The 23,374-nt window shown below is 38.7% G+C and overlaps 1 protein-coding gene across 5 annotated transcripts in view; it reads left to right on the top strand.

Moving 5' to 3' along the window:
• Window positions 1-23,374, top strand: part of LOC124802999 — a 196,410-nt gene that overhangs the window by 159,670 nt on the left and 13,366 nt on the right. For 2 of the 5 annotated variants that reach the window (XM_047264102.1, XM_047264105.1), the window contains 2 exons: window positions 17,022-17,115; window positions 18,573-18,678. In XM_047264102.1, coding sequence (XP_047120058.1) covers window positions 17,022-17,115; window positions 18,573-18,678 — 200 coding nt within the window. The remainder of the gene's footprint in view (window positions 1-17,021; window positions 17,116-18,572; window positions 18,679-23,374) is intronic. The other 3 variants (XM_047264103.1, XM_047264104.1, XM_047264106.1) reach the window with 3 other exon arrangements.

The following is a 23,374-nucleotide window of genomic DNA, read 5'->3' on the forward strand; positions in this document are numbered from 1 at the left end:
GCGAGGTGGCGCAGTGGTTAAACACTGGACTCGCATTCGGGAGGACGACGGTTCAATCCCGCGTCCGGCCATCCTGATTTAGGTTCTCCGTGATTTCCCTAAATCGCTCCAGGCAAATGCCGGGATGGTTCCTCTGAAAGGGCACAGCCGACTTCCTTCCCCTAATTCGATGAGACCGATGACCACGCTGTCTGGTCTCTTTCCCCAACCAACCAACCAACCAACCAATCTCTGAAACTACTGCTTCTACTTCCACTGTCCTCTGGTTTGTGACATTGCTTCAGCACATGCCCAGTCTGTCCACATCATAACACCTTAAATTGGCTGAAAACACTGTCCATCTAGCTCGAAAGCCAGGTTGCATGTCAATTTCATCACATTTTGCTGACAGCTGCACATAAATCATTCAGAACCCTTGTATGTGCCTCCAGCACCCCTCTCCTCAGCCTCCCATAAAATTCAAGGTAGGAGGAAGGGCAGTGTTAGCTGTAAATTTTTAATATGTTCATTGCAGATTGGTTTCAGCTACTATGCAGCTATATTCAGTACAGTTACATCCAAGTCATGGTGACTTGCTGTAAATAAAATTGCACATTGTACCACACTGACATTATACACCCATCAAAAAAGCTTTGCATCGCCTTGGTTCCAAGAGTTCTGTAATCTGTACAGAAAACTGGAATAGAGATCAACATAAACATCATTTCCGCCCTTTTTATTGCTCATGAAAACCACACATTGCATGCTGTACCACCATACAGCAAGACCTTCAGAGGAGGTGGCCCAGATTGCTGTACACACCCGTACCTCTAATACCTGGTAGCACATCCTCTTGCATTCATGCATGCCTGTATTCATCATGGCATACTATCCACAAGTTCATCAAGGCACTGTTGGTCCATATTGTCCCACTCCTCAACGGTGATATGGCGTAGATCCCTCAGAGTGCTTGGTGGGTCCCATCATCCATAAACTGCTGTTTTCAATCTATCCCAGGCATGTTTGATAGGGTTCATGTCTGGAGAACCTGCTGGCCACTCTAGTCAATCAATGTTGTTATCCTGAAGGAAGTCATTCACAAGATGTGCATGATGGGGGCATGAATTGTTGTCCATGAAGATGAATGTCTCACTATATGCTGCCGATATGGTTGCGCTATTGGTTGGAGAAGGGCATTCACATATCGTACAGCCATTACGGCACCTTCTCTAACCACTAGTGGCGTACGTTGGCCCCACTAATGCCATCCCAAAATATCAGGGAACCTCCACCTTGCTGTACTCGCTGGACAGTATGTCTATGGCGTTCCGCCTGATTGGGTTGCCTCCAAACATGTCTCCAATGATTGTCTGGTTGAAGATATATGTGATTCTCATTGGTGAAGAGAAGGATGCCAATCCTGAGCAGTCCACTCGGCATGTGTTTGGGCTTATCTGTACCATGCTGCATGGTGTCATGGTTTCAAAGAGGACCTCGCCATAGACACTGAGAATGAAGTTGTGCATCATGCAGCCTCTTGTGCGTGGGCGGGCAAACGTTGCATGCGCCTCATGAGCGCACAGCGCTGCACGTGTGCTGCTCGCATGCAATCGTCGACTGGGGCAGTGGTGACAGCAGGCAGATTGCGGCAGTGTAGTGCCAGGCTAAGCTGCGGACGTTGATGTGTAGTGACCACTACGTAGTGAACGTTGTAGTTCAAGAACCGGAAAATGCAGAGTGAAACAAGGAAAAGGAGAAGTGGAGATTTGCTATCTTTTAAAAAGTAATGGAGAATCATTTTTTCTCTGTGTAAAAACGTGAAAATTCGAAATGTTTAATATGTGGCAGTATTCTCGCTGGTCAGCGGAAGTTTAGTATTGAAGGCCATTATAACAAATTTCACAAGGACGAGTACAATTTATTGTCAGATTCTGAGCAGATGGGGAAATTGACTGAGCTTAAGAAGAGCGATCTGATGATACTAGATAAATCTGTCGTAGTTGCTGTGGTTACGAGAGATCTGCGACTTCCTTTCGTCATGTCTCTCATCTAACTGATTTAACATTTTATGGAGCACTGTTTTCAATTTTTCAGGACGACAACAATAGTAGCCCAGTGGTACATGCAAGTTATAAGACTGTGCTTAATATAGCGAAAGCTGGAAAACCATTTGCCGAATTAGTAAGTGTCGGTTAAGAGCAAACATCAGTGATGAAAATTTAAGTAACTGTTTGCGTTTGTCTGTATGTAGAAATTTTGTTCCACTCCACCTGTGATAATTAAATAAAGCATCTTGTAGGTAATAGGTACTCTTTCAAAACATGACATCTTTCAAGCACTCCTACTAACTTTATTTTGTTCCACTCCACCTGTGATAATTAAATAAAACATATCATAGTTAATAGGTACTCTTTCAAACCATGATATCTTTCAAGCACTCCTACTAATCTCATTCCTTCATTCAATAAAGCAAGCTAGGAAACAAAACGCATTGCAGAGGAAGGAGCGGACAGAAGGTATGGTGGGGAGGGGAGATAAGTGGGTGGCCAGCTTGCCCCTGTGTGCATGCAGAACACCTGTTAACTGCACGCGTTTAAGTGCACCGCACACATGCAGGATTCCTGCCCGCCCTGCTCTTGTGCATAGTTTGAGTCATAACACGACATCTGTGGCTGAATGAAAAGCATTATTCAACATGGTGGCGTTGCTGTCAGGATTCCTCCAAGCCATAATCTGTAGGTAGCCATCATCCACAGCAGTAGTGGCCCTTGGGCAGCCTGAGCGAGGCATGCCATTGACAGTTCCATGTCTCTATGCATCTCCGTCATGTCCAATCACTTTCACTCACTCCGAGATGCCTGGACACTTCCCTTGCTGAGAGTCCTTCCTGGCACAAAGGAACAATGCCATTGTGATTGACCTGTGGTATTAACCATGTAGAAATGGTTGAACTACAGATAACATGAGCTGTGTACTTCCTTCCTGGTGGAATGACTGGAGTCCCTCCATCTAACAGGTGCTGATCATGCATAGTTGTTTACATCTTTGGGAAAGGGACTGTGTCTGTGATACAATATCCACAGTCAATGTCTGTCTTCAGGAGTTCTGGGAACCAGGGTGAAGCAAAAATTTTTTAATGTGTGTAGATAACAAACAGCAACTGTTCCATTTGTTTCTTATTTCTTCCCTTTAGGTGCTTCACTTTCTAATGTAATGCAGTTTCAGACAATCCCCTTAGCATACATCTACCTAATTATGTCTGCAAATTCTTCTACCATTCTGTATGCTTCTTTGTTACCATGCCCAACTGTTTTCTAAATGTCTGGCACTGTTTTGTTTTGTACACCTTTGAACTAACCCCTTTCTAAATTCCTCAAATGTTCCAGCATCCTTGAGATCCCCTGTAGAGCTCACATAAGCTTTTGCTTCTCCAGTTTTCCTAGTGTCAAAAGTTCTGTCTCAGACCACACTTCCACCTTTTCCAAATTCCTAAGATCCTCCAAAAAAGCTTGCACAACCACAATTGATTTATCAGAGAAAGGAGCAGCTAAACTTGCAGCTGCCAAATCACTATTTTGCTGTGGCAACTGCCCTTCTACCAGGATATGTAACTCTGAGTTATCCATAATTGCATTAATTTTCAATAATATTATCAAGTGCCTGTGGTTCTGATATTCCTTGCATCCCTGGCTCTTGCAAAGCCTTGCCCTCCTCAATACTCATTTTGAAACACCAACAATTGCAAGACACACAAAATAAAATACATTAACTTAATCCATACATTTAACTGTCAGCCACTTTGATTCTCTGCACTGTCTAGCCATGTGCCCATAATGATTACATGTGATATACACTATTCATACTGATTCTGTACATGGTGCTGAAAGAAATTCCAAACTACATTGCTTACATCTGACAGGTACTAGATAAATGTGACTCCTGTTACCTCTACAGTGTGACAGATCCATTGGTTCCTTATTTTTAACAAAATTCATCTTAGGAAGGGCAAGGCAGTCAAGCTTCTTTCCCATGAACAAGGCATTTTGAGGACTCTTAAATTTTCTGGGCCACTGTATTGTAGGCTGTAGGTTCAGACACTGTGCAGAAAAGGTGATATCAATACTCAGACACTGGTTAAGTGGCCTGGGGTTGAAAGGGTGCCATTTGTTGCCAGTCCAACAGCCAGAAATTTTCCTAATATTTTTGTTATTGCTGCCCACTGTGGTTCTATACAGGAAACAGCAGTGTGGGTGAGATGTCCAGTGGCTTCCTGTGTGTTGTTATCCAGCAATGCTGACAGAGCATGGCACCAACTGAGAAGTGGTACATGACACAGCTGCCCCTGTCAGCAAGACACAGGTCCTGTCGGCCTCCTAGCTAAGGCCAAGAGTGCTATGGTATGGATCCTGCTGCCACTGCTGTCCAGCAGGCTAAAGGCCGGTGACGCAATGGCCAAGACCCACTAACCTGCTTTGGTGGCATACAAACTGCTTCCCAGGACTGGTGCTGTCCTGTGTGGTGCCAGCTCCAGCTCTCATGTTTTCAAGTTGGACTACCATATCATAAAGTTAATCCACAATACACAAACGCATTCCAGTTGGCGATCATCACAGTCCCGGGGTAGTAGAGCTGTAATTCTAATCCGAGAGACCTTGGCACAGAATGACTTCGTATTTATATGCTCTCAGGCTGTGCTTGTTTGTGCTTTGTTGTGCCTTGTGCATGATTACCTTCTTATAGTTAGGCACTGCTGTGTCAACTTTTCCCACACTGACAGTTCGGTTCACCTCGCAATGTTGTGGTGGCTTTGCTGTATCTTGCAAGTGATAGCACCCACATTTGCCTGTGGCTGGTACTACTGCAATCTATTTCCTACTCTGCATGTTTCAGACCAAATATGGTTGATGGACTACAATATGTAACTGTGAAACTGCTTAGGTAAATTTAGTTATTAATCATAGCGTGTAGGCTTTCACGGCCGGCGTCTTCAGTAATTAAAACTTCCGGGCTAAGAGGCCGTGGTCCAATAGTAGAAATACTTCTCCCTGACGTTTCGTTGCCAGCTGCGGGCAACATCATCTGAGGTGAGTCTACGACTGGCTGCTAGGCCGTGGAGGTCCTGTTTATGTAGAGTGCGTAGAGGGCGCCACCACTCGTCACATGTTGTCAACAGTAAAACTATCTCTGGCTGGCGTCATTACTCTCGATCGAAGGTAATCGATTGTCACATCTTTGGTGCAGAGTCGATCGCCATATCTTATCTAGCTTCAAGCCTTCTTCTTTCCTGTTAAAATTATTGTGGTGTTTAAAAATCTCTACAGCCTCTCTATACATACGTGTATAATAATGCGATGTCTTAGCTAGCACGCTCGTCTCACTAAATTTTATTTCATGGTCACCCGTTTCAAAAACATGTTCTGCTACAGCCGATTTGTCCGTGTGTCCCAGTCGACAGTTCCTTTTATGTTCAGTTAGGTGAGTATTGATACTTCTTTTTGTGGTTCCAATGTAAACCTTCCCACAACTACACGGAATCTTATAGACACCAGGAGTAGCTAGAGGGTGTCGTGCATCTTTCGCCGATCTTAAGCATTCACTAATCTTCTTGGTGGGTCTGAAGATTGTTTCAACTCTGAACTTGGCCAGCACTTTCCTGATACGGTCCGTAATATTGTGGATGAATGGAAGAAAAACTTTCCCCACCGATGGTTGTTGTTGTTGTTGCACGTTTTCGGACATTTTTCTTCTGGGATGGAGTGCTCTATCTATCTCCTTGCCAGCGTACCCATTTTTCTGGAAAGCGGTTCGCAAGTGGTTTAGTTCCTCTTGCAAATAAGCTGGCTCACAGATTTTATTAGCCCTGTCCACCAATGTCTTGATAATACCTCTCTTCTGCCTGGGATGATGGTTTGAATCCTTATGAATATAACGATCGGTATGCATATCTTTTCTGTAGACTTTGTGACCCAGAGTCCCATCTGCTCGTTTAATTACTGAGACGTCCAAAAAATTTATCTGTCCATTACTTTCTGTCTCCATAGTGAATTGTATTTTTGAATTGATGCTATTCAAATACTTCAAAAAACGGTTCAGTTGTTCTTTACCGTGATTTCATATGACAAAAGTGTCGTCCACATACCGATACCACTTCAAAGGCTTTTTTCTGGCTGACTGCAGTGCTTGCTGTTCAAAAAATTCCATAAAAATATTAGCAACGGCTGGACTTAGAGGGCGACCCATTGTTTAGACATTGCCTTTCCACGACTTATTTTCAGTATAATAATGAGTTCTATGAACAAATTAATGGATAAGATATGGCGATCGACTCTGCACCAAAGATGTGACAATCGATTACCTTCGATCGAGAGTAATGACGCCAGCCAGAGATAGTTTTACTGTTGACAACACATGACGAATGGTGGCGCCCTCTACGCGCTCTATATAAACAGGACCTCCACGGCCTAGCAGCCAGTCGTAGACTCACCTCAGATGATGTTGCCCGCAGCTGGCAACGAAATGTCAGGGAGAAGTATTTCTACTATTGGACCATGGCCTCTTAGCCCGGAAGTTTTAATTACTGTTAGTTATTAATGTTTCTACATTAGATAGTTTATCTAGTTTTGAGTCTATTTCCTCTGTTTTTGTTATTCATTTTAATGCCTGCATATTTAAACTTGAAATATTATTCAATAACTCCTCCAATTGTCTTTTTAAGTTGTCTAATCTATTTCATTTCTCCGCCTGAGTTTAATGCCATTGGACAGCTCATATAATGTTTTTAGGTTTTCTGATGTTTTGTCTAAATTGTTTCCCCTGCTGTGTGTAATAGGTGGCATACAATAAATAAATATATATAAATATATAATTCTGTTTTGATACCAACTCAAAGAATATTGACAACACTTCATGAACAGATCACCACTAAAAAAAAGTTTTAGCTTGAGACTGTTTACAGCTCACCTTGTCATGCACACTGCATGCTGCTGCTGCAAAGTGTGTGGGGAAAGTGATCTCATGATCAGCTGCTGTGCAGCTGTTGTATAGTTAGCTGACTGGCTACCACCCTGAGGGGTGAAGTCATGTTGCTATTGCATCAATCTCCAAGATTGCTGCTGCACTCATGACCTCAAAATCAGAATGCCAAAATATTCCATTTCATCAGTGCTATGTTTCTTGATTAACCCATTTATCATTGGGTGACACTACAGCATGTGCTCACCAATACCTTCTGTGCTGTTTACTTGAGTTGTTCTAGACAATATTGTATGGTCTTCAGTTATTTCTTGAAAATTCTTTATACTATCACAAGATCTCTCATATTATGCTGCCTCTTATCTGTGTCCTTCACCTTGGACTCCAAAATGTAGTGTTGCAACTCAAGTTACGGATTGTAACAGAGTCAACACCTTCACTAACAATCTGTCACACTGATGATAAGCTGTACCTTAATTATGGTCACCTTCTCATAGTTTCTTGAAGCTGCGGACCCATTATGGAGTGCCACTTCTTGTATTGTGTGTCTTCTTCTCAAACTGCAGAGAGTCAAGGGCTGTAAGAGAGCTCACATCTACGCAACTCACTACAAAAAGATGTAACTGCTTTTGGAAGAACTCTTCTGTATTTTGTTGCTCTTATAAAACAGTTACAACATTTGGGTAACATACCTTGTTTATCAGAACAGCATCTCCAATCTGAATCTCAGAGTAGAACAAGAGACAATGACATTTGCCTTTGGCTTCTTTCAACTGTTTTGATCATTGCCACTGTAGACAGTGCCTCTTGTTCTCTGCATTCCAAAACACCACGAAGCCACGATGCTGAAGCATAAGCAGTTCCTTCACAGCAGTTGGAGACACTCAGTCGGTGTCATGCCTTGGTAACATTTGTGCTCATGCACCTCACTCCAACTCTACACACATATCAAACCTGCATGTACACGGAGGAAAATTCCTTACATGCTAACTACCTAAACAATACTTTTACATGAACATCTTTCATCTGATGGCATGTTACACCAGATACTCTCTCTGTCCAGCTCCTCCCTCCCGCCTCCCTCCCCCCACCCCCTCTCTCTCAATCTCCTTCCCCCTCTTTCTGTCATGTAGACATGTTCATTGTTACAGCAAACAAAATCTTGATTGGGAACTCAAGCTGCTTAAGATGAATTGGTAAATTGTTCAGGATGATGGGTATATGGGGTATGAAAGAGACCTCTCCAGGGGCTGCATCTGTGAAAATAAAACCTTCAGTGACAGTATGTCATATAGTCTTAATCTGTGATTGGGCATGCTTAGAAAGTTTTGGATGATACAGGTTCTGTAGTATTATACTAGTCATAACTGGTTGAAACTTAAACACAACTTTCCTGTTTACTGTTAAAACTAAGTGAGAGGAAGAGCACAAAACAGCATATTGTTATGTAAACAGCTTTTGTTAAAAATTACATCTAAGGAGAAAGAATATGTACAGAAGAAATAATTTGTCAAATGATTAAACTGCCCTGATATCTTTAAAACTGAATGTGAAAATGAAAACAAAACCATGTATTTTCACAGCACAACATAGCATAGAAGTTTTCTTCTTACAGTTGGCTTTAATGGGAGACCTGTACATTGTTTTATATATATATAAAAACAAAGATGAAGTGACTTACCGAACGAAAGCGCTGGCAGGTCTGACACAAGCAGACATATGTGTGTGACACAAGCAGACATATTTAAATATGTCTGCTTGTGTCTGTATGTGTGGATGGATATGTGCATGTGTGCGAGTGTATACCTGTCCTTTTTTCCCCCTAAGGTAAGTCTTTCCGCTCCCGGGATTGGAATGACTCCTTACCCTCTCCCTTAAAACCCACTTCCTTTTGTCTTCCCCTCTCCTTCCCTCTTTCCTGATGAGGCAACAGTTTGTTGCGAAAGCTTGAATTTTGTGTGTATGTTTGTGTTTGTTTGTGTGTCTATCGACCTGCCAGCGCTTTCGTTCGGTAAGTCACCTCATCTTTGTTTTTATATATAATTTTTCCCACGTGGAATGTTTCCTTCTATTATATTGGTTTTATATATATAAATATAATAGAGGGAAACATTACACGTGGGAAAAATATATCTAAAAACAAAGGTGATGTGACTTACCAAACAAAAGCATTGGTATGTTGATAGACACACAAATAAACACAAACACACACACAAAGTTCAAGCTTTCACAACCCACAGTTGCTTTATCAGGAAAGTGGGAAGGGGAGGGAAAGACGAAAGGATATGGGTTTTATGGGAGAGGGTAAGGAGCCATTCCAATCCCGGGAGTGGAAAGACTTACCTTAGGGGGAAAAAAGGACAGGTATACACTCGCACACACACACATGTCCATCTGCACATATACAGACACAAGCAGACATATGTAAAGGCAAAGAGTTTGGGCAGAGATGTCAGTCGAGGCGGAAGTACAGAGGCAAAGATGATGTTGAATGACAGGTGAGGTATGAGTGGCGGCAACTTGAAATTAGTGGAGATCCGAATGGGGGATTATTTTACCTCCGGAATATTTTACCCAAGAGGACGCCATCATCATTTAACCATAAAGTAAAGCTGCATGCCCTCGGGAAAAATTACGGCTGTAGTTTCCCCTTACTTTCAGCCGTTCGCAGTACCAGCACAGCAAGGCCGTTTTGGTTAGTGTTACAAGGCCAGATCAGTCAATCATCCAGTCTGTTGCCCCTGCAACTGCTGAAAAGGCTGCTGCCCCTCTTCAGGAACCACACATTTGTCTGGCCTCTCAACAGATACCCCTCCGTTGTGGTTGTACCTACGGTACGGCCATCTGTATCGTTGAGGCATGCAAGCCTCCCCACCAATGGCAAGGTCCATGGTTCATGGGGGGGTTGGTTTTTATACTTTCAAATAAACACAAATAAATTTGAATTATGGGCTAAAACAGGTAATAAATACAAAAAACAAAGAAAATAACCTATACACATATTTTATGCACTAGTATGATAAGACAAAAAGCAACAAACAAGAAGTGGTTCGTCACATTTTACACACACAGTAGTAATTTTTTTGTGGCAACTTCGACATTTCAGCTGCTTCTTTTTTTTTGTTATCTCATCTGTTGGTAATTCAGCAACCTAATGTTCTCTTCCATCAAATCTAGAATCTAGTTTTGCCCTCTTACTAGGACGTCCTCTGCTGATAGTGACTCTTTTGTTACTTTCAAGAATTGCAGTGACAATTCGATGACGAAATGTCAGATGATCTATGGGTTCTTTGTTGTGTGTGTAAAGATCCCAGGCATTTTTCTCTGCAATGTCTATAAAATGTGCAATGATCGGGAAATACCACTTTTTCCCCTCTTACATAGCATCTATATAGGGATACATTTTGGTCAGCTCGATCTATGCCTCCCATATGAGTATTGTAGGAGTGTAAGAAGTTAGGTTGAGGCATGCTAATCCTTTTGTTCCCTGGAAAATCTTGCTCCAGAGCATAGTGGTTGCACTCTGCCAAAGTTGGTGGCTACAGTAACAACATTATCGTCATTCCAACGTACAATGGAAATCCCAGATGCTGAGTCAGAACAAACTTCATATGATCCTCTATTTTCTTTTATCATTTTATCTACAGACGATAGAGTACAATTCTTAGCTCTGTTTCCTCTTATTGTTCCTGTTGCTTCGACCCCCCTCTCTTTTAGGTCATGTAGTAGTTCAACGCTGGTAAAGAGGTTATCAAAGTATATTCGATATGGAACATGTGGAAGTAACTGGTCAACATAAGTTATTACCACACCATACCCCATACCTTTCGTTTCATAATCCTTACTACATGTGCCAGTATTAGGTATTTCCTCATCTTTTGATTCTAACATGTCCAAAAGTTCCATCAGTATACATCATTTTCTGTGAATACAAAATGACAACATATTCCCCTGACGTCCTTCTGGAAGGATGGTTGAAAAATTATTGAATTACAATTGACAAAAAGTTTCAATCATAATATGAACCCGTAAATAATATATGTTAATTCTTGAAAATATTATATGACAAGTTTCAGAATTATTGATGCAATATGAAAGAAAATATACATACACATCGATGACAAGGTCGGTCAGTTCGTCCGTGGTAAAATAGGCCCTATTTTCAAGACACCATTTCTCACTCACTATGAACGACAGAGTCAAACTGACTGTCGCAGCACGCAACTGACTCTGCCTACTTCATATAACAATGCGTCACAGTCCATTGCAACAATGCATTATTTGCAAAAATAAAGAATTTCAACAGTGAGTGACGCCGTCCTTCCAGAAGGACGTCAGGGTTATCTGGGTTAGTTATGGTTATTATGATCAAAATGCCCAACAAGCTTGTCTATGTATATTGATCATTGTCCTGACAGACAGCACCCAAGTGTCAAGACCTTTTGTCTGATAGTTAATGTATATACAGAAACTGGAAGGTTCAGCCAAAGAAGAAGCTGCAACCAAGAACTGAAACAAATGAAGATGTCCAAATAAATGTTTTAGCTGCAGTTGAGGCTAATTCGCTCATCAGTAGCAGACAAATTGACAGGGAATTGGGAATTCTACATCATCATATATTTCACCCTTACCATATTTGTATGCGCCAGGAATTGCATGGCAATGATTTTGAACATTGTGTAAGTTTTTGCCACTGGGCACAAAATAAATTACGAGATGATAACAGGTTTTTTTCAAGAGTTCTGTTTAGTGACAAAGCATCTTTCACAAACAGAGGTAAGGTAAACCAGCAACAGAAAATCCACAATGGCTGCGACAAGTGGGACATCAGCAACCCTGGCAGGTTAATGTATTGATTGGAATTATGGGAGGACACCTAATTGGCCCTTATTTTATCAATGGCAATCTAAATGAAGCAACATATGCTGATTTCTTAATTAATGTTTTACTGATTCTACTACAAGATGTTTCACTTCATGACAGAATGGCAATGTAATTTCAACTTGATGGATGTCTGGCACATAGCACGCATGCAGTTGAAGCGGTATTAAATAGAATATTTAATGACAGGTGGATTGGTCATAGAAGCACCATACCATGGCCTGCATGTTCACTGGACCTTACATCTCCAGATTTCTTTTGTTGGGGAAAATTGAAAGACATTTGTTATCATGATCTACCGACAACACTTGAAAACAAGCGCCTGCACATTATCAATGCATGTGCGACGATTACTGAAGGCAATCTATTTGCTGTTGAGAGGACTTTTGTTATGTGTATTGCCAAATGCATTTAAGTTGAAGGACATCATTTTGAGCATTTATTACATTAATGGGGTTATTATGGTTGCTCACACAGTAACAGCATGCATTCCCATAATTTATGATAAGATCACAAAAGTAAATGAATCACATTGGAACAACAGAAATAAAGTCCAAATGTAACTACTTTTTGTGTTTTAATTTAAAAAACCACATTGTTACCAACTGTTCATCTAAATGGATGAGGTATATTATAAGTGTTGGAATATTACAGCGCCATCCACCACAAAGTGAAACAAATGTTCCAAATCAAACATTCACATTTATTTATGCACTACACAAATATGCAATAAAAATGAGGGTACCTATTTAAATAAAATTCAGTTTCTACCAGTTTAACAAGTGGGCCATGAATAGTGCCATCTGTTCCCCCCCCCCATCGTGCTTGAACAGATTTGTTCTTCTTTTTTGTTCATTTGATGCTAATTTTGTGAAATATTTTGCCCGCTCACTATCAATGGACCACCCTGTAGTTTCTGTAATACAGCATATGGCTTCAGAATCAAAAGTAGAGTGCAAGTTATCAATGAATATTAAATGGTGAAAATTTTGGATGGTGCAGAGGATATTTTATCTGCATTTTCGGTGTTGTAGTCTGAATTGACCAAAACTTTGCAATCCTACTCTATGAGAAATACTGTCACTGAAGCTGCTATTGTCACAGATCCAGCAAGTAGAGAGGTCTCTCCTGTACCTCTTATACTAATGATATCAACCAGTTACCCATTTATTTTAAGTGACTTCATTTCACGGTCAAAATTTAATTTGTGATAATAATAAACAAGGCTCATTGCCACAGAGAGACAGCAGAAGAGGAGATGGACAGAGAGGGGGAAGGGGAGAAAATGGACAGAGAGAGGCGAAGATAGAATGAGGAGATGGAGAAAAACTGGGGGAGAGCAGGAGATGGACAGTAAGAGAGAGGAGGTGGAGGAGATATACAGTGGTGGGAAGAGGAAGTGATGGACAAAGAGAGGGAATGCTAAAGGAGAAAGTGGGCAGAGAGAGGTGGGAGAAGGATATTAGGATGAATATACAATTCCCATACATATCTATCAGTTGTGGAGAATTGCGATGTTTACTAGTATGTACAGAGAGAGGTGGGAGAAGGATATTAGGATGAATATACAATTCCCATACATATCTAGTAATTGTGGAGCATTGCCATGCTCACTAGTACCATATATCTTAAAGAAATATGTACAGCTTATTGTGGGGTGGTGCACGGAGAATTCTTCTAGTTGTTGCCATTCTCAACACAGGCTTTCTAACTACAGTGTTGGCAACCAGAAAGTGATTAGCAAAAACATGATGCCTGTAATTAAAGTTCACTGTGCCCACTCTGATGGAGAAATAAAGTTATTGATCATTGAAGTTCATTATGCTGAGGATTTAGCATTATGTCTAGGATTCATAGAAAATGCAGTTTACTATAACAATTTTCGCTATATTCTGAAAACGAGAAAGAATAAAGTTTCAGACAAATGTTTACCCAAGCAATGCTACTATCAGCTATTGTACAATCAGAGTGGTTCAGAGTCTATTGCACGGATCCTATTATCCCTAGCTAATGAAACTGTTCAATAATCGTTATCGATGTAAATGTTCAAAGTGAATATCCACCAAAATTTGATGTTAATACCTATCAAATGCCACAATAGTAATGATAGAAGGTCTGTCCTGCGGCGACATGTGAAAATATGACATAAGCAAACTGATAATAAATCACTGAAGTCGTTCCACAATTAACACTTTACCACAATGCGAACTCATTGTTACATGCATACCAAGCTACATAATACGGCATCCAAGGCTGTTCCTTGCAACTGCACAAATGTGATGTGGCTTCCAACACGGAGTGCATTCTGATACGAATCTAGAAAAGAACTGGGGCCTGATTCTAGCTCGCAGCACTCTTATTTATATAGCCACGGTGCGGACCACCGAAGGCGCAGCCGACAACATTTGCCTTCCTGACTAGTCACTAGGGCTAGCAGAACACCACTTCAAGTTACTAAATAATTAATTGCTTCATTCGCTGAAGGCCAATGAAGCTCTGAATTTAATTGTGTTATCAGCACAAGGATAAGTATCTGTAATAAAATTCTGATGTGGCTAGGTTAAATACTTTTGGTGAGAGAATTATTTTAGTTGCACTGATCACAATAGATGAGCTTTGAACTTGCCCTTTGGAGAGACACTACAGATATATTTTTATAGCTACCTTTCAGAAACTTCTCACATCTTTGTTATTATAGTGTATCTCAATTCTACCTAAATCTAAACATCCTAGCTTTATCTAATCACTTACTTAATCTATCTTACTTCCGTTCTTTTAGGACACAAAAACAGAAAATAATGAATTTTGACCAAAATTTTACTTTGTGAGATCCAGCATGTTGTTTCCATTAATTTACAATGAAAAAGGAATCTGAATATAGATTTTGACATTTCTAGCTCCTTCCTGTTGCGCCGATGATTTTTACATAAAACGTGCAAATTTTGAAATCTGTTAGAGTTACTAAACTGAAACTTAACACATTATTATTTTAGCATCACTCCTGACATGCTATTAAATTTTCAGATCATTTACTTTACTTTTAAGGTATTGTGTAACATTTGTGACATCATAGCTAGTTAGAGTGGACTAGGATGCCACACAATGGAAAGAATATGAAGTCTATATGGCATGAGTAGGCTGCTTCCCTATTTTTTGAAAACTTATGCTAACAATGTTTCCCTTTTATAAATAATGTGTATGTTTATGTATTATATGTGTCAGTCCAAGTGTTTTTTAGTATATTGTATACAAATGTGAAGTAAACTGCTCAAGAACTTTTCAAGATTTTTGGTAACAATATTAGACGATGTGTTTATGTAGTAGAATAGATTAAGGGGAAACATGTGGTGTTCCTGTTGGTTATAGATGACCAGCTCATTCGTGATCTATGACTACAGGATATTAATTCACTCGCCTTGATACTTATTCACACCTGCCAGTCTTGAAAAGCTTGGATTTCACTTTTCAGGTTCTGCAGAAGCCACTGAATATGACACATCTAAAATTAGTGTGGTGTGTATTCATACTCTCAAATACAATGACTGTTAATATTAATACCTTGTTACAGGGCACATCACAATAATCTCAGTGTGAGACATCAAACTGACAACTTTAGATACAACGACAGAATGAATACATACCCAACAAATAATGAGATTCTTCTCTTGTCTTTGATGATGCCATCAGTACTGTCACATAGTATTACATTCCATGGTGTGACCCACTCTCCAAGCCAACACCACAGTACAGAGTAAATGAAGAAGATACCATAAATTGTGGTAAAGCTGCAGCCACTGTCCCACTCTGAAGATGCACGATAGTCATCCATGTATAAATAATGTCAAAAACATGCAGACCATTTGCAATCCTAAATTACTCAACTAATTTAGACACATCAGTTAGATAGACATTTGGTAACACAGCACTTTACCAAGGTGATATGTCACACCATAAACAATTTCATGAGCTGTTATGCATAACACGCGTAAGCTTTTGAGTTCTCAAAAAAATGTACATTCAGTTATGTAGATACACACTGAAATTAGAGGCAATGATTGCCTGAATAATAACACAAACGTAGTTTACAGTTTATGATCTAATACAAATGTTCTGTGGCACTCATAATGATTAGGAAATATGTGATATATCAACATAACACAAGCTATTATAAAATTGCATAAAGACAGTGGAAAAATGGCATGACTGACATGTTTGGTGTGTGTGTAAAAAATTAGAATCTAGAATTTCAAAACCAATTTACGTGACATACATCTTGCTCATACATAGAGAAACAAGCAGAAGTCAGTTTACAAGTGTGAATAAATGTGTGAAATGTTTGAATTTTGCAATTAGCTGAGTTAGTGTCACATTCTACACTAGCATGCCAAAGACAAACAAAGTAGCCTCTGTAGATTAGTAAAGATGAAAAACATGAGCTGTGAAAGAAAAGTATTGGCAAAAAAAGAAAGAGAAGAATACAGACATATAGAAAACACAAATTGCTGATGAAAAATAACAAATTAAATTATTACTGACTAACATGAAGGGAATGGCAATCAGTAAGTACATGCTAAGGATCAAGTTCTCATCTACAGAGTTCTGACACTTTTCATTTGTTTTAAAGGTTAGTAATCTAGACATATTTATGTTGTATCCCTTAGAGATTAGAATCAATAAGAATGTGTAGGGAAGAGAATGATGTTGGATACCAGATTGACAGTTCTGTACTATGTTCATGTTATGAGCTTCAAAGAGTTGCACATTTTCCAAGGTAAACAAAGTAAGAGCAAAAATGTCATTTTCTTTACTCACTTCTATACTGTGTACAAAAAACTGAGTATAAAGGTATTAAAGTCAAGTAGTTTGAGAGGGTAGGACACATTGGTAAGTCAAACAAAAAGCACAGTTGTAATCAGTAAAGATAGAGGAAGGATTAACAACTTCCATTTCTAACATTATTCAGGCTTATGATAATGTGAGAAAACCTTGTTAGGTGATTAGAAATCTGAAAAGTCTTAGCTAAGTCCTCCCCAGCTATTGTCAAGTTGTCACTGCTCCATTCTGAGCATTATTTTTAAATTATATCACCATGAGAGTATGTATTCATACATATTAATTCTTTCCATTGAATGCACAATTGGTAGCAAATGCTAAAGGACTTACACTGAACTTCTCTGTACTGTTTTCAGGTGAGGATCCTGTGTTAACTGTAAAAAGGGGTCCTGGGGCTGCTATATCATGGGCTCTTGCTTCAAAGAGACCAAACATACAAGCTGATTTGAGGCAAGTGAATGTACCAAATGTTTGCTACATTTTCATTTTTCTCTATCACCAATGACTGTTCCAAAGAGATTGTTTATTGGTGCTACTTTCCACCAGTTCCAGAAATAACTGCTGGCATAGTTGTGTGGATTAATCAGAAACAAAATATAATTGACTTTCATTTAGTTTTGATGTGCTTGTATGTTTTCCTTATTTTAATCTACTGTAAATGTAACAATTTTTAGCTAGTGTTTTATTTAGCTCTACAACTGCATGGAATTTCTATCATTTAATTCTGCAGGTACAGATAACCTTTCCTGTAATAACTTTCAACACCATTTCCTCACAAGAGATACAATTAATTTTGGAGCACATCAGCTTTAGACAATTTTCTGAACAGTTTCAAGTTACATGACCATGTGCTTTTCTAATGCAATTAATCTACAGAAAAAATGTTCTATGCTTCCATGTGAATACCTATTTCTTCTTTCTATTACATTTCTGCACACATTATGGATGTGTAGCTCTAGCTCATATGATCCCAGGAAAAAAATACCATATATTTTTTGTAACTTGCCTACCAATACTGTATTGATGAATCTCAAACAGTACAGATCACCAAATATAAATAACATTACTTTATGTTCATTGAATCTTTTATTATAATAAAAAATATATAATAAAATATTTACAAGATGGGTACTGGGTTTCCCTAATGCATATGCATAGCATGTGTGTATTTACTGAGCTCATACCTCTAAATTCAGTTGTGTAAAGGAGAGAGAGAAGTTTTAGAGTTTATTCTGTTATTGATATTGATATTGGAGGTGCCGGATGCATCCATGAGCAACTGAGTTAATGTTTGTGCATTGATGGAGAAGACATATTGAGGTATTAACAAAACTGAGAGAAAATATATAGGGGTTCTCTTTCATAGTTAGAAGAACAAAGAGAAAAACAACAACCTAATGTATTCTGACTCAGATGTATGAGTAATTGACAACATGGTAGAAAGAGGATGTAAGGTAAAAAAACACTTAAGTTAAAAAGCATTTAAACCCATGAAAACTAATGTAAAATTAATAAAAGTATAGAAAATTAATAAAAACAGATGTCAGTTCTGGAGATGTAAGTTAAAGATTGGGATAGCTATTTCATTTATGACTTGACAAATCCACAAATTGTTTTTTTCTTGTTATAACTTAAAGGATAACATGAAAATTAGTTCCCTAAAAGCAACAAAAACATATTTTACTGAGTCTCTCCAAACATATGTTGATACCTTATGTTAAAAAGTTTTATTCTTATTCAGAATTAATGATCACATTGTTTGTTTTGTTAAAAAGTTTTATTCTTATTCAGTACTAATGATCACATTGTTCATTTTATATCTTTTTTCCCCTTAATTTCTTTCACAACAGACTTTCAATTATTTAAGATGAGAGTATTTCAATTTTCTTGATACTTACTGTGCACAGTTTCTTGATCTCACTGTTATGGCCATACAGCAGGGCAGTGAAGCAGCCAACGTATGCTCTACCTAATGCCTTCTATGCAACAAAAGGGAAACGCTTGATAGCCTGAGTAAGTATTTCCTTTCTTCATCCTAAGTTTTTTTCTTCTGAACAAAGCACGCACACTTGTAAACATTAGCGTAAAATGATTTCATTTAGCTCTGTGATGTCCACACAAAAAATAAGTAGCTGGTATGAACTTTGATTAATAGAAACAAGCTCTTTTCAAATCTTACTGTCTTTAATAAAATAGCTGTGAGTCCCATGGAAAAAAATTATCTGATCATGATAGTCAAACATCAGCAACAAAGTATCCACATCAATCAGGCTTAATTAAGAAACGAAAAATAAAATTTCCTAGGGTTGTAAGTGGTAACTTAGTTTCATTATTCAGCTGGAACTTACATGAATAATAATGGAGAGAAGTTTACCAAGAGCATATAGTAGATGAGAAATGTAATTCTTCCCGAAAATGTTCCAACATTATGGATCAGGTTTCCTTTATTAAGGGATCTGCGACATTCACACTGGAAGCCAAGAAAAAGGGTCACTGATGTGTGGGATAAAAGTATCTTGTGCTATGAAGAGAGAGTGTTGTTTAGTACAAAGAATTAGCTCTAATTTAAAAATTTAATAAAGTAGTATTGCAAGATTCTTCAGCATATCATCAAAAAGAGAAAAAAAAAATTTTTTGTACCTAGCTCAAAAAAATTCAAAATTCCAAGAATGAGGCAGGGACACTTTGGACCATTATTGACCATGATACAAATAAACTTGCAAGGCAAGTGATATCAAACATTCAGATAGCAGTAACAGTGAAACAGATGACAAGCAGCTCAAATCACTGACTACTAAATTCAATGGATTTTTCTTAACAGTAGCTGAAAACATAGTGGAAAAATTGTCCATCAAAAGAAGATCCAGTAAACTTACAGTGACAGGCAATGCATATCCATCAAAAGACATCAGTTTTGTCAACTCACCTGTTAGAGAGCTCCCAACGAACTGTGAACTTAACGCAAGGTGCATATACAATACAGATAGCCATACCCTAGATGCAGCCATGTTTGAGGGCTACCTGCGGAGAGCCATATGAAAATATGCTTCCACAAAAGGGGCAGCAGACTTTTCAGTAGTCTCAGGGTCACCTGTATGGATTGTTGAGAGATCTGGCCTAATGATTTGATCAACACTGCCTTGTTAGGTAGGTACTACGAATGGCTGAAAACAAGGGAAAAATAGAGCCATGACATTTCTCAAGGGCATGCAGATATACTCTATGGCTTCATGATGATGGTAACCTCCTGGTTAAGGTATTCTGGTGATAATATAGTCCCCAATTCAGAAATATAGTCCGCTATTCAGATATCAAGGTGGAGACTATTCAAGAGGATGTTGTCCTCAGGAAAAACAAATCTGGTGTTCTATGGGCTGGAGTGTGGAGTGTTAGCTCCCTTAATCAGGTAGGTAGGATAGAGAATTTTAAAAAAAAGACATAGATAGTCAGAATTAATGAAAATGCTGTAGGAGGAAGATCAGAACTTCTGGTCGGGTGATTACAGAGTTATGAACACGAAATCTTATAGGGGTAAGGCAGGAATATGTATAATAATATCACAGAAAATAGGAATGCTGGTAAACTACTATGAACAGCATAGTGAACACATTATCATAGGGGACAGATACACTATAGTAGTGCAAATTGATATGCCAACCATATTAGGAAAAGGATGTTAGATATTCAATTGTGACCCTTCACACAATATCCAAGAACTGAAGGATCAATTTAGGAGGAAGTTAATTGAATTCCAGTGCCAGCCCTGCAAACTTCTGTAAATGACTTTAAATGTGCGTGAAGGAAAATGTCATGTCATTTTCAAGTGATTTGCATCTTAAATTGCAAGCACTTAAATTCATATTGTATTTCTTTTATATTGCTCCACCATGCATATTATAAAGGGCACAGGAAGTTGATGTTGATGATATGGGAAATATAATGCTGTGGGAAGAATTTAACAGGGCACTCAAAAGCTAAAACTGATTCAAAGCTCCAGGAGTAGACAACATTCCCTCATATTTATTGAGATCCTTAGGACAACCTAGTTTGCAAGATATATGAGACCGGTGAAATGTCCTTGTTTTCAAGAAGAATGCAATAATTCTTATTCCAAAGAAAGCAGGTGGTGACAGGCATGGATCTTACAGAACCATTAGCTGAGTTAGTCATAGTTGCAAAATACTGACACAAATTATTCACAGATTATGAGAAATACTGGTAGAAGATAACTTCATGGAAGATCACTTTGGTTTCCAGAGAAATTTAAGAACACAAAAGACAATACTTGCCCTACAACTCATCGTAGATGATGAGATGAAAGAAGGCAAATTTATGTCTCTGGTGTTCATATATTTGGAAAAAGCTATTGATAATGCTGTCTCAGTACTTGCAGACTACAGTTATAATCATTGTAGGAGATTAATGGAAATCAGAAGTTGAGAAAGCAGTGTTCTCAATGTTATTCAGTTTGTACAGTGACCAAGCTGGGGGGGGGGGGGGGGGGGGGGTTCACACAGAAGAAATAAATAACTTTGAGGTTTTCTGATGAAATTTAAATTCTATCGATGATGAAGGGCTTGGAAGATCAGTTGAATGGAATGAACGATGTTTTAAAAAGAAGTTGTAAGCTGAACATAAACAAAGGTGAAACAAGGGTAATTAAATGTAGCTGAATTAAATTAGGTGATCCTGTGGGGATTAGGTTAGGAAATGAGGTACTAAAAGTAGTAGTTCAGTTTTGCTATTTTGGGTACAAAATAACTGACAATGGCCAAAGTACAGAGGATAAAAAATGCAGACCAGCAATAACAAGAAAAGTGTTTCCGAAAAGGAAAAATTTGTTTGTATTGAGTATAAACTGAAATGTTAGGAAATTTTTTCTGAAGATATTCATCTGGAGTGTAACACTGTATGGAAGTGAAACATGGATGGTAACTAGTTCAGACAAGAAGAGAGTAGAAGCTTTTAAAGAATGTTGTAGATAATACAGGTTGACTGAATAAATAGAGGAGATATACTAAGCTGAATTTGGGAAAAAAGAAATTTGTAGCACTTTGTAACAAGAAAGGATTGACTCACAGAATGTATCCTGAGGCATCAAGGATACATCAATTTGGTGATGGAAGGAAGTGTGGGGGTAAAAATTGTAGAGGCAGACCATACTTGAGTACAGTAAGCAGGTGCAAAAAGGCTTCAGTCAAAATAGTTATGTAGAGGTGAAGAGGCTTACCAGTTTTCAATATGATGGACATAACAACAACTGTTAGAGAATTCACAAACATGGTCTGGTCATTAAAAAGTAGTAACTTTTGTTGCTAGAATAGTTTGTTAGTGAAAGTACTAAATTTTTGTGGTGACTTGCTAGTGCCATCCTTGAGCTGCTTTTTAATGAGTCAGTGCATTTCCTGAAAGTCTTAAGTATGAAGTAGCAACAGTAATATACAAAAGTGGTGATAAGTGACTGACCTCTAATTATAAACCGATGTCCATTCTTAATACGTTCTCACAGATTTTTGAGAAGATAGCTTACAGCTGCATTCTGTATCATCTTTTCTGAAAATAATCTTTTAACAACAGCTCAATTTGGCTTTTATACAGGCACTTCTAGTGAGCAGGAAATAAATGATCTCACAAATTCAGTTCTGGTTCAGCTAATAAGAAAAATTAACTTTTTTGAATTTTCTGTAATCTTGCCAGAGGCTTTGACTGTGTAGATCAGACTGTGTGAAAGCTGTCCCAAAGGGCACAGGCAAACCTCAGCTTGCTCACAGGCAGTTGCAGCTAGTATAGGCTATCCACCAGGTGACCCAACTGTACACATTTTGTGTATTGGTGAGGCATGTGGCCACCCTTGTCCGCTTACATTCTACCGGTGCAGTAACATCACGTAGGCTATGGCTCACCAGCTTCACTGCCATCACTTTGGCTGTTTACCCATCCATACCCTCCTGTGTTTCATTATCTAGATTGGGCGGTTCCAGTTTGTAAGCAGGAACAATCTAATGTAGATAATAAAATACTTCTTTTTCTTTGAGTTATTGGGTTTATTGCCACCATGAATTCCTCTCCTGTAGCAACCTACATCCTGAATTATTTGCTGAATGTAATCTAGTCACCGCTTTCCTCTACAGCTTTTACCCACTACAGCTGCCTCTTGTACCATGGGAGTTAGTCCATGGTGCTTTAACAGATGTCCTACCATGTATTTCTCTCTTTGCTGATTCTCCAGAAAACCTCTCATTCCTTACTTTATCAGTCTACTTAATTTTCAACATTCTTCTGTAGCACCACATCTCAAATGGTTCAATTCTCTTCTGTTCATTTTCCCACAGCCCAAGTTTCACTACCATACAATACTGTGCTCCCAACACACATTCTCAGAAATTTTTTCCTCAAATTAAGACCTACGTTTGATACTAGTACACTTCTCTTGGCCAAAAATAACACCTTTGCCAGTGCTAATCTGTTTTTGATGTCCTCCTTGCTATGTCCATCATGGGTTATTTTGCTGCATAGGCAGCAGAATTCCTTGACTTCATATTTTGTGATCACCATCCTGATTATAAGTTTCTCTCTGCTCTCATTTCTGCTACTTCTCATTACTTTCCTCTTTCTTTGATTTACTCTCAATCCATATTCTGTTCTGATTTGACTGTTTGTTCCATTCAGAATTCCTGTAATTCTTCTTCACTTTCACAGAGTATAGCAA

The sequence above is a fragment of the Schistocerca piceifrons genome, chromosome 6, assembly GCF_021461385.2.
Source record: "Schistocerca piceifrons isolate TAMUIC-IGC-003096 chromosome 6, iqSchPice1.1, whole genome shotgun sequence".
Taxonomy (NCBI): Eukaryota; Metazoa; Arthropoda; class Insecta; order Orthoptera; family Acrididae; genus Schistocerca; species Schistocerca piceifrons.